Source organism: Triturus cristatus, chromosome 8, assembly GCF_964204655.1.
Source record: "Triturus cristatus chromosome 8, aTriCri1.1, whole genome shotgun sequence".
NCBI classification, from domain to species: Eukaryota; Metazoa; Chordata; class Amphibia; order Caudata; family Salamandridae; genus Triturus; species Triturus cristatus.
This window is the reverse complement of record NC_140591.1, coordinates 813,963,981-813,977,085: the sequence shown is the minus strand read 5'-3', so window position 1 is coordinate 813,977,085 and position 13,105 is coordinate 813,963,981. Positions and strand designations below refer to the sequence as shown.

At 44.2% G+C, this 13,105-nt stretch overlaps 1 protein-coding gene across 1 annotated transcript in view; it reads left to right on the top strand.

Annotated features, from left to right (window-relative positions):
- NALCN (sodium leak channel, non-selective) overlaps positions 1–13,105 on the top strand; it is a 2,843,734-nt gene that overhangs the window by 2,406,762 nt on the left and 423,867 nt on the right. Inside the window, exon 19 of the mRNA XM_085622267.1 lies at positions 9,633–9,774. Coding sequence (XP_085478393.1) covers positions 9,633–9,774 — 142 coding nt within the window. The remainder of the gene's footprint in view (positions 1–9,632; positions 9,775–13,105) is intronic.

Sequence of the window (13,105 nt, the reverse complement as noted above, 5' to 3'; positions counted from 1 at the left end):
CCCGCACGCCCTGACCTCCACAGACTACATCCTCCTCGAAGACCTGAACTTCCACCTTGAGAACGCCGACGACAGCAACTCCACCACACTACTGGACAACCTCGCCAACCTCGGTCTCAAACAGCTCGTCACAACACCCACCCATTCCGCCGGACACAAGCTCGACCCCATTTTATCTGTCACCTTCAGCCACACCACCGAACTCCATTGGACCGACCACCGCTGCATCCACTTCTCCTTCATGAAAACACAGCACACAACCACCAGCAGAGAGTCCCCCACCGCAGCTGGAACAAGGTCACCGAAGACCAGCTAATCACCACCCTCGCCCGAGACCCACCAACCGACCACACTGACACCAACACAGCTGCCCGCAACCTCAGGCAATGGATCGACGACTGCGCCAACACTCTCGCCCCGATCAAGAAACCCTCAAACAGACGCACCAACAGAAGGGCCACCTGGTTCACCACCAACCTCCAGGCATCCAAGCCGACCTGCCGAAGACTAGAGAAGAAATGGCGCCACGAGCAAACACCGGACAACCATGCAGCCCTCTAGAACGCCAGCCGCAGACACCACCAACTCATTCGAACCCCAAAAAGGACCTCCTTCAAGGAACGCATTGAAACAACGCACACAACAGCAAAGAGCTCTTCAACATCGTGAAGGAACTCGCCAACTCCAGCTCCTACTACATCCCACCGTCACAAGACCTCTGCGACTCTCTAGACACCTTCTTCCACCACAAGATCATAGACATCCACGACAGCTTCAACATCCAGACACCCCCGACAGCTGCCGACACCCTGGACTCACCACCCCGCAGCCACACTGGCCTCCTGATCTCCTGGAACTACATCAACGACGAAGACACCATCAAAACCATGAACACCATCCACTCCGGATCACCATCAGACCCCTGCCCCCCTCACATCTTCAACAAAGCGAACTCCATCATCGCACCCCAACTCAGAAAGATCTTCAACAGCTCATTCGAGACCGCCACCTTCCCGAAAAGCTGGAAACAGACAGAGATCAACACCCTACTCAAGAAACCCAAGGGAGACCCAAAGGACCTCAAGAACTTCTGGCCCTACTCCTTGCTCCCGTTCCCGGCGAAAGTAGTCGACAAGATCATCAACAGACAACTGACCCGCTTCCTTGAAGAGAACAACACCTTGGACTCATCCCAATCCGGATTCCGCAGCAACCACAGCATCAAAACCGCCCTCCTCGTCACCACCGATGACGATACCGCGACCCTCATCCTCCTAGACCTCTCGGCCGCCTTCGACATCGTCTGCCAACACACCCTACACACACGCCTCTACAGCACAGGGATCCGCGACAAAGCCCTGGACTGGATCACCTCCTTCCTCACTGACAGAACCCAGAGAGTCTGCCTCCCGCCATTCCGATCCGAAGCCACCAAGATCACCTGCAGCGTACCCCAAGGTTCATCCCTCAGCCTGACCCTCTTCAACGTCTACATGACACCGCTCGCCAACATCGTCCGATCACACAACCTCAACATCATCTCATACGCCGACAACACCCAGCTGAGCCTCTCCCTCACCAAAGACCCAGCCACCGCCAAAACCAACTTCCACGATGGAATGAAGGCTGTCGCCGAATGAAAAACAGTCACCTGAAACTGAACTCGGACAAGACGGAGGTCCTCATCCTCGGCTCCACCCCCTCCGCCTGGGATGACTCCTGGTGGCCGGCCTCACTGGTAGCTGTGCCGACACCCACCAACTACGCACGCAACCTGGGATTCATCCTGGACTCATCTCTGTCAATGACCCAGCAAGTCAACGCCATCTCCTCCTCCTGCTTCAACACCCTCCGTATGCTTTGCAAGATCTACAGATGGATTCCCACCGAAACCAGAAGGACGGTCACCCAGGCCCTCATCACCAGCAGGCTGGACTATGGCAACTCCCTCCACGCGAGAACCACGGCTAAACTCCAGAAGAGATTCTAACGCATACAGAACGCCTCCGCACGCCTCATCCTCGACATCCCCTGCCACAACCACCTATATTGCCCACCTGAGGAACCTGCACTGGCTCCCCATCAATAAGAGGATCACCTTCAATCTCCTCATCCACGCCCACAAAGCACTCCACGACGCCAGACCAGCATACCTCAACAAACGACTCACCTTCTACACTCCCAACCGCCAGCTTTGCTCCGCTGACCTCGCCCTCGCCACCGTTCCACGCATCCACCGAACGACCACCGGCGGCAGATCCTTCTCTCACCTCGCAGCCAAGACATGGAACACCCTCCCAATCCACCTACTACAGACCCAGGACCTGCTGACCTTCAGGAGACTTCTCAAGACTTGGTTGTTCGAACAGTAGCAGCTCCCCCCACCCAGCGCTTTGAGACCCTCACGGGTAAGTAGCGCGCTCCACAAATGTTTGATTGATTGATTGACACTGGACATAAGCCTTTCAGTTGACGCTCTGTATCTCCATTTACCTTCATCAAGGTCTTCTTCTCAGTCTCTTTCTCCTCTCTCTAGCATATACTAACTATCTCTAGACTATCCTAAACAAACAATGCATGAGAATACCTGCAAGAAAAGTCATGCTAGCAGAAAATGGAAAACAGTATTTTATGAAATGCAGTATGGTGAAGTACAGGCCTCAACTGTAAGGACAAATTAAGATATTATTTTATTAGTGCACATATGATATGCATGTGCACATTTAAACACAAATGAATATAAGTTTCTAGTACTTTGTTTTGAATTCATACTATGTGTGACATGCAGTAAATCTTTAAAATAAATGGAGTGTAAGTATGACTGAGAACTACATTTAAATGCTGATATGTGTAACACCAGTGCACACATTACATAAACTGTGTCATTTCAAGTAAGATAACATTTTACATAAATGAGGATGGTTTTAATCACTGTTGCAAGTCATTCTGTATTAATCATACATGATAGCACCCATTTATGAAAGTCACATTTGAACTTCATAGGAAGTACATTTTCTATTAAACGAGGGTGATTTTATTTCAAGTTTTCATTATAACATCTTAATTACCTTGCTTAAATACACACTTGTGAATAGATTTTCGAATTCTACAACAAATACACTCTTCAATAGCAATGTCAAGTGAAATATTTTCATTAATCATTAAATTAAGTAAGAAACATATGCTAAGTGCACGCTCATGTCATGTATCTATGGACATTTTCTGTCATAATTTGTGATGTGTAAAGAGTGGGCAACTTTGCGCTGCACCAGCCGTCTTGCTGCAACTATGAGGCCCATCAGCAAATCATGTTCTGACTTTTCGCCATTCATGCCATGATGTAAATATGACATCTCACCTTTTCATGACCACATATCTCCAAAAGACGCCACGTCACAAAGCAAGCCATGCAACTCATTAGCACAAGATATTCCTCACCTGGGTACCAAGACAATATCTCTTCTGTAAGCGGTATGAACTAAGGGCCTGATTACGAGTGGCTTGAGTCAGAGGCAATTGATTATTGCATCCGATAAAAATTATTGGATGCAATGATTATGGCATATTCCAAATTTTTGAGGAGTAACTTGTGGATTTTGGTACTTACCAAACCAAAATCCGGATTTTACAGTAAATAACATACGTTTTTCCCTTTTGATATTCTGACAGGTTTGTCTTGTTGAAATGAAATGAAGGGGGAGGTATTTTTATTGCATCAATGGTACCTTTACTAAATGAAGCAGTAATTCTTAAGAGCGACTGTGACAACTATTTGAATGGAATTAGTTTGCCTCCTGAAGCATTAAGGGTACTGCCTAAAAGGAGCCCAAAGTGTGAGAGAGATCGCAGGTAGAATAACGTTTTGGTGATAGGGGATTTTTAATAGCCTTTGTTTCTGAAGGTGGCTCATAATTCTCAAGGGCTATACCTTAAGACTTGCCTTCACCTCTAACAGGGTTAGCTTCTGCCTTTCTGTCAACCTTTGAGCCCTAGCGCCATGAAGCCAATCGGCGTACGTACGCTCTACAAATTCCCACTAACATTAACATTAACATTAACATTCACATTTCTTGAAGGCCCAGAAGAAAAAGCTAGCCCTACTGCAACCTGCAGTGTCAGCCTGAGAAGTAACTCTGGTTACTGAGAGAGGTGTATCCTACAGCACCAGTATAAACACTCCAAGTTACAGAGACCCAATTTCAAGACCTTTCATACAATGGTGAAGTTTTAAACTTAAAATCTGAACTTGCCTATTGTTCGAGCTTGGAGGAGTGGAGCGGGACTGAGGCTTTCAAGGCTGGAGCAGTACTGACTTTTTGAGCAACAGAGCAGAACTGAAGCTTGCAGGACCAGGGCAAGAGTTAGGAAACCAACAGGAGGCGCAAGCTGGCAGAGTTATGAGGCACCTTCAACTGATTGCAGCCCATAAGTCTACCTGGCACCAAATGTTGATGTTATTCACTTTCCGGCACTGGAAAGTGGGCTAAAAGCCATTTAAAGTGGAGTTCTGCTCTGCAATATTTTCCATCAAGAGGATATCCCATAAGTGCACATGGGTGTCTAGTGCAACCACCCATGGTTTTTGATCCAAAGCCGTACCTGCCAACATTTATAGACATGGCTTTGTGGCAAAAAATAGCACCTCTGTGAGACAGGTGCAAAGAAGGAGAAAAGTTTTCTTTTCTCCGAACTTTTTTTAACTTTGCATGGGGCATATCAACAACAACCGGCGATAATTATCTCTAAGCGCACTTAGCGCTAGGATAATTATCGCCGGCTAGCGTGAATTTTTATCGCTGAGATAGCGTGCTATTAGCAACGCTTATCTCAATAGCGATAAAATTCCTCACGCTAACAGGCTAACGTGAGATTATCGCTGGAAACCCAGCGATAATCTCACGTTACCTTGTTGATAGGGACAGGCAAACTTAGCCATGATATCCTCCTTCCATAGGATATCATGGCTAAGTCTGAAAAATACCAGACGTAAAAAAGCAGCGTTAACCGCGGTTAGCGCTGCTTTTTTTGTCTCTAACAGGGTTAGCGACATTCTTGATAATAGGAGAAATGTCGCTTAGCGACATTTCTCCTATTATTTTACTCTGGAACGCCCCCTTTGCATCTCATTAGAGATGCAAGGGGAAGCGTAGAGTAAAAGGGTGCTAACATGCAAATTTGCATGTTAGCACCCTGTTGTTGATAGTGCGCTAGTTTTATCTCTCCCTTTGTGGCTTTTAAAGCCAAAAAAGCAGAGATAAAGCCCTTGTTGATATACCCCCTGGTGTTGTGTACTGTAGAACACACATACCAAGTGGGAAAAGTGTAAAAGTAAGTCAAAACATTGTATTTTGTACTGGAAGGGTATACTTCCAGAACGAAAACCTATGTTAAACGCTTTGCAGTGTGGTACAAAGGTGTGAGTATATGTAGTGCTAGGCAGTCATCATCATCATCATATAACTTTATTTCGATCACAGAGATCTTAAAAAATACATTAAAAAAGCACAGATTAAGATGGATATAGAGATAAAACCCACGGTTAAAAGGGAACAATTCTTCCAAATATATATACAAGTTTAAAAATACATTAAAAAATTCATTAATTATATTTAAAGCGTTTGATCCATTGTGCATGCCAATATTTGGTCAAATCAAAGACTATTACCTTGCGAGTATCAGTGGATAAAATTCTCAAAACATTGGGGTAATGGCCAGGACAAATTAGCTTACACAGGGGAATTATTCTTTTGCCCCTCAGAGATTTGTAATGGGGACAGAAAAATAACAAATGGACCACGGATTCAGGGCTTTCATTACAAATTGGACAAATGTCATCAGAGGAAACATTTATACACCACTTTTTACAAAACAGGCAGTCAAAAAGTGTGCCAGCACTTAGTAAGGGAACAGAAGCTCAATATATCTTAGTAAATATGGTGCTGTCCTGTCCCCATCCCTCTTACAGAGGATAAACGTTGGTAACTGCACTACATTGCATGAAAAATAGCAGATTCTGTTTTCTTCGGATCAGATATTGCAAAATTGTGATTTTCGCACCCTGGGAGTCAGCTAGAGAAAGAGAAATCATTTTGAGTTTGCTTAATAACAATGCCCAGTGATTGGAGGCTGCGTTAAAATAATAGACGCATTTAGCAACACTTTCACAATCATGATTGTGCCATTTTTCAAATAGCATTATTTGTCCACTGTTAAGATATGTAATTTGAAGTTAAAAGGACAGATTTTTGGCTTCTTTCAATTTTTTTCTATAATTTGCCTTATTATTGCTGAGTTACAATGCCAAGGCTGAATTTTCAGTGCAGCATAAAAACACAGACTAAACTCTGCTATAAAAAAAAAGATGGCGCCTACTGTGTCAAACATCAGACAGCGATGTGGTCTCCTGCCAGGACCAGGGAACTAAAAACCAGATCCCTGAGAAGATGAAACATTTCAGACAGGGAATGTTATCACTTCAGATTTCTTTTTAAAGCTGTGTGACATGAGCACGCACATTGGCGTTGTACCATGGAGCATTCTGTTGAGAGAAATGGGAAAATAAATGTGTATCTGCGGCAAATGGAAAAAATTATAAGAGGCATCACGCTAAGTACAAAATTGCCTGAGTACCTGAAAATTGGTGTACTGTGGCTTGAGCAGGTGTGCTTTGAACTTTTGAAATGTTCTAAAAGCTGATGGATGTCCATGCTTACTTCTGACTATAACAGCCTTCGGGTATATTTTTTTTACGTTTAGGGATATGTGCGTTTAATGAAAACTCCAGCAGAAATTTTTTAAAGTGGAAAAACAAAAGAGAATTATGAATGTGCTATATCATCACAGTAATGCGGTACAAAAGGGGGTGGTGATGGACGGAGCATCAGAACCAATCAAACACTCACACCCAGTCAACAGATCTGGGTTTGATCCATCACTGTTCTTTAGCCCACTCTGACATCCCAGTTCAGACATGGCCATATGCAAATCAGTCTGACCCTGTGCCTCATGGGAACAGTCCAGCCCGAACTGCCAAGCCATGCCTTCCCTTGACCGGAAACAAGCTTCCTAGGACCGGTTTCTGGCATTTCAGCCGTCTTCAGCCAGGCTTGCTTGAATCCAGTGGCAAAGTGAGCAAGGGACTCACGTCTGAGCAAACCCTGCCAACTTATGGCGAACAAAGTGGTACAAAAGGGGGTGGTGATGGACGGAGCATCAGAACCAATCAAAAAACACTCACACCCAGTCAACAGATCTCGGTTTGATCCATCACGTTCTTTAGCCCACTCTGCCACCCCAGTTCAGACATGGCCATATGCAAATCAGTCTGACCCTGTGCCTCATGGGAACAGTCCAGCCCGAACTGCCAAGCCATGCCTTCCCTGGACCGGAAACAAGCTTCCTAGGACCGGTTTCTGGCATTTCAGCCGTCTTCAGCCAGGCTTGCTTGAATCCAGTGGCAAAGTGAGCAAGGGACTCACGTCTGAGCATACCCTGCCAACTTATGGCGAACAAAGCGGTACAAAAGGGGGTGTGTTTTTTGCATATCATCACAGTAAGGCATGCTATTTACTTTACAATTGGGTTAAATATGAGAGTGGATTACTCAATGTTCTTAGGGGCTAATTCTGAGTCATGTTGTATTTCAGATTTTGGTAGAAAAGGGCATTTCTTCCCGATTTGGAATTACGTGGGAAAATCCACACATTTCGTTCTTTTCACTATTTGTATTTTACCAGAAAACCCTGCTGCTCCGTGAATGGTGGAAAAGTTCTCACCAAAAGGCAACACATGCGGAAATCATTATGAAAAACCGGGATTCTGCGGTCATGCTTCATTCCCAATTGGAAAACTCAGAATGAGGTCATGTTATGTTGTTATATTTTATGTTATGTTATGGTATGTATGGCCTGGGAGTACCAGACATTGAATTGTACTTTCTTGTATATCAGCTTCAGTGGATCATGAAATGGCTTGACGGGGTGGGCTTATCGGAACTTGGTCAGTAAACCCAATCAGGGACTCCTGCTGGCAAAGCTGTTGCGTGCGGCACTCCAGATTCCCCACCCGGGTATCCTTTTGTCTACTGTGCTGACCTGCTGGCAACGTAGGCTGCGACGTACTGATCTGGTGTCCCCTTATGCCCTGAACTCCCGTTGTAGGGCCTACCTCATGGCGACCCATTTACTTTCTTTAGTGCAAGGCAAATGGACAGAGGCGGGGTCGATGACCCTGGGGGGCTACTTCCAGATAAATGTCTTACTTCCCTTCGGAGAAGTGATGGACCTAATGTAGAAACATTGGTGTCTGATGTCACATGCCAAGCATGGGCTGAGGAAAGGGCGCTTCAAAGGGAGGAAGCAAGGGGTGTTCGTCAGAGAACTATTGAACTGCTCAAGAGGGAAATGGTTGATACATGGGAATGCCCTGTGGCTGGCACTGCATTTGACTCTGAGGAGGGATAGACTGTGGAGAAGAGTCCTGGCAGTAAAATTGAGCCAACCCCAATAGGTTGCTGTAGGCAGAGTGGGTTGCCCTTCCCTGGCCCCCTTCACACCCCCTTTCCTATTTCTCTCCAATTGATGTTGTTCTTACATGCAAAATTGAGTTGAACCCTGGCAGGATTCATGGAGTGCAGGTCCTGGAGCTGCCATAGACAAATGGATTGCCCTTCTCAGGCCCCCTATGACCCACCCCTGCTTCTCTGCAATTGATGTTGTTCTTACATTCTGCGATAAGCCTTAGACATGCTTGGGCATGGTTATAGTTTATAATTTGAATGTGTATTATTATTATCTTATGGCATCTAGTACTCCTGAAAGAGCGACCATAACCCCATCCCTTGTGGGTGTTTGTTTGCTCCTGCTTGCACAGCGTGGACTAATAATTGTAAACCCAGGAAACTGATTCAGTGTTAATATTGTATTGTTGCAATCTATGAAATGCCAATAAACAAAAGTGTTCATAATAATGGGATGCTATGTTATGTAGATTTGTAGAGCTTACAATCACCTGGGAGGGTACCCTGGTGCGGAGCAGGTGTGAGCCTACCCAAACCTAGGGCTTAGTGTGCCACATGATATCAGTAATATTCAAGTTCTCATTATAATGAAACTGAAGTGGTATCCCCAGGGGGCATATCCTTAGCCAATTCTTAGTGGCCTGATGGTCCCACACCCAAAATTACTGAGTAGTAAAATACCAGGCCTTATTTTTGTAGGTAAACCAGAGACAACTCTGTGGTCAGTTTCCACGCTCTCGAGGCAGGTACAAAATGTTTGGGTCAGTGGCCCTGATTCGAAAATCTCATGCTGATCCAATATGTCTCATGATGTCTAGAATGTGGTGTGCAGATACCAACTTGAATCTATATCTTCAGACCCAGAATCCTCACACCTTAATTTCTTGCATCTCATAATGAGGCAGTATGCAAATGCAATATGATCACATCATTTTACTGTAGTCATTGTAAAGCATCCCTAAAATTGTTTTAATGTTTAATCACAACATTGTTCCTTTAGCAGCCAGTTGTGAGCTCCCTCTTAATCTCGGGGTAAAACATCTACCCTGTCCACTATGAAAGAGGGGCATGTTTCCCTGAATAACTTGTTTCTACCTTCCTTTTCTTATTCAAGGGAAAGTTTTATGAAGCAATTTATCGACCGTCAGCAACAGGACACCAGTTGCTTACTTCGCAGACTTCCGTCGGCCTCTTCCTCTTCTTGCGACCACTCCAAAAGATCCGGGATTGAGGAAAACAAATACATTGACCAGAAGGTAAGTAACAGCGTGTATTCAAGCTCCCTTTTGTGTTAGTTGATTTTACGTTCGATCTCATGAGCTCTACATCTTTCTCTTTGTTGACACTTTGTTTGTCCCTTATACACTAAGTCAAATTCTTCAAACAGTTCAGCTTTTTTAGAACTTGAGATAAAGGAGGTTTAAAGGTTCAGAAGCTCCTACTTCCCTTTCTTGATAATTTGCCCCATCATGGGACAATCTATTTTTGCTTCCTCTCTTTCCATAAATGACATATTATCTTTCATCTCAAACTTGCACTATAAGGTTGAGTATGGCTGTAGTCATGTTCAGATGAGTCTCCCACCCACAAAGCTCATTGCCTAGTTTGACGTATTAACAATGGAGTGAGATTTACCATATTAGGGAGCAAGGAAGTATTTTTGGTTAAAGGTACTTCATCCAGCATAACTTAGGATAGATTTACTAGTATTCAAGCAGCACAATGCAATTCTTATGGCATTATAATGCATAGTAAATAGACTCAAAGTTTTGTGTCTTGTTGCGCCACAGAAACACCGACAAAAACTTTAGTTAAATCTAACCTTTAGTTTGTAGACATTGACACCTGTTGACAAGTCTTGGTTAAGTTTCTCAAATCTTACAATAAATTCACAATTGTTCTGGTGAGATATCAATTAGATATAAGGTGGTTTCCCCACAATTTAAATGACTGACTACAAACTTCAGTTTACATTTTCCTGACACCAAAATGCAGTACCTTGATAACGGGGCGAACACAAAAGTCTGTTTCACCCCTCCAAAATACTGAGGGCCTCATTTACAATATCTTGATGCACGGCAGTGCAGCAAGCCTTCCTGCTGCACTGACGTGCGTCAAAATCTAAGGGCAGGAATGCGCCATATCTACAAGATATGGTGCGTTCCTGTCCTTCTCTCCTTCACCGGTACAAAAACAGTTGCCATGCCCCAGCGCAGACACCCTTGAGTCATTTTGTAATGGTGCCTGCACTGAGGGACGCCTTCCTGCACAAAAACAATAATTGATGGCATTTTCCTCTTTCTATGCGTGCACACATAGAAAGCGGAAAAATCGAGAAGAAATAAAAGTATTTCTTCTCATTGTGCCTCGTTACACCTCCCCTGGCGAAGTATTGTGCTGCATGCCTGTGTTTACAAAATGTTGTAAATCTGGAGCGTTATGCCCGTGATGTACCTGTACTACCTTTAATTCCAGATATGACAGTTCCCCTACGCTTGGTTAGTACATCGGTGACTGTAACACTCTATTACACATAGTCAGTCTAGTGGTACTTCCCGTGAAACGATAGAAGATCTCATGTCGCCTTATCTACATTTGATACTGTATGCCCACCCGATGACTGTATCTTGATCAATGGGGGCTATTATCATTGTGGAAATTTATATTATCCTTCCTGTGTAATACCCCCGAGACTTTTTTGAACTTGGCATGACCAATCTTAGAAACCATCCTCATGCATTTTACTAAATTTCGGTCTTAGTATTTTATTAGATCCCCTTTGTATGTCTACTATGTTTACTATCGTATTGTATCTCCTGTTTTTTCATTTGGAAACCCGGCCGATATATTTCCGGTTCCGGGTTATAGCTAACAGTGACAGCTGCTGTTTAGTCCTTTTGCGCTGTTTTCTGACCGGACCGGATGACTTCCGGTTCCGGGTCGGGATACACAGAGTGAGCGGGCCAACGCGCAATGGTGCAGTCAGCATATTCGCGCGCCAATTTACCTTAATTGAAGGGACTATTTAATGAACCTTACCCTCTAGCTCAGTATCATCTACGGAGCCGACCGGGGTGGTTATTTTGGCGGGACAATTTCCCAGGGATTTGTAAGTACGGCATAGCCGACAAATGCAGGGAGTTCCTTTCTTCGGACCAGTTCCGTGGCCCTTTCCATTACCGATGGGACTTTTTTCTTGTTCTTCCTTAATTTACCATCTAGATAGCCAAGTTGGCATTCCCCCCCACCTGGTCCTGAGCTCATGAAGTAATTTTCTCATTTACAGCAAGTATGTAGGTCTTTCATTCCAGCGTGTTCATTCTGGCGTGATTTTCTTTATTACTGGTTAGTGTTAGAACCCAGGAACTTTGTTCCTGTAATAATAGAGTGTGTGTTTTTTGTTATATGTGTGTCTTTCAGTCAGTGTCTATGTATTACACAGTTGCTTCATCACAGATCACGTGACAACGTTATGGATAGCGTTAAGAAGAGAATATTGTTTCACTTCCTTTTCAGTTCACTAAATCACAAATTGATGGATTGATCTTCGATCTACGTGACGCATGTTTTTTTCTTTTAGGTAAATGGACCATATAAGACCTATTTAGGCATTACTAACCATTGGAAGTTATTTTCTTCCCACATTATTCTATTTATTTGGGACACAATACGTTATTTTTTCATTGTAAATACATCACTGTGAGTCTTAGGAAGGGATCCTTAAGGTCCTGAAGAAGAAGCTTGGGGAAGCTTCGAAACATGTCGGCACCATCAGGAGGTCTAGCTCATTGAGGCATACTTTCCTCCTCCCCCCACTATTTTACTAATACCAGCTCATACGGTTTAATAAAGTTCATTCAACCAGAAGAGCCAGGTATTTTTTAACTCACTTTTCCACTCACTCCTGACCCTTCCTCTCACACCTTTGCATCACACATAGTGGTTTCACTTATAACAGTGCTCCCGCGTAGACGTAGGTCGCAGCACGCCCCGTCCCGTAGAGGGGCGGGAAGACCCCTATGATGAAGCATGACACCAAGGGCCCTTTTGGTGTGTGAGGGGTATTTAAACAACTGATTTGTATTCTCCACGGCCGTGGGATACATTTCGTCTTCTTGAGGAATTTTCATAATATACTCAACCTACGGGTGGATCCATATGTTTATGAACATTTGACCGGGAGGAAGTATCCACCTCCACCACTCGGATGAGTGGTACCTCTCCACTCCCTATTTTGTTTATGTTTATATTGTAGACAGCGTACAGCTGTGGGAGTTTTTTCTCGCTTCTATTTCCAGTATTTCTGGTGTCAGTACTACAATTGACAGTACGACTATACCCTATACCAGAGGCTATCTACCTCTGTTAATCAAATAGTTGTTGCTCTACACTTTGCATCACCGTTTTTTGTACACACATTTTTTCAAACCAGACACACACTCTCTCTTATCAACACATTTCACATAGTATCAACATGGCAGACAATATGGGTTTAACCTTCGCCGAGGACGAAGTGGAAAGGATTCTAGCTGCAATCAATCCTTTTGAAGGTTTGAGTAATACAGATCCGGGTCCTAGTAATGCTGA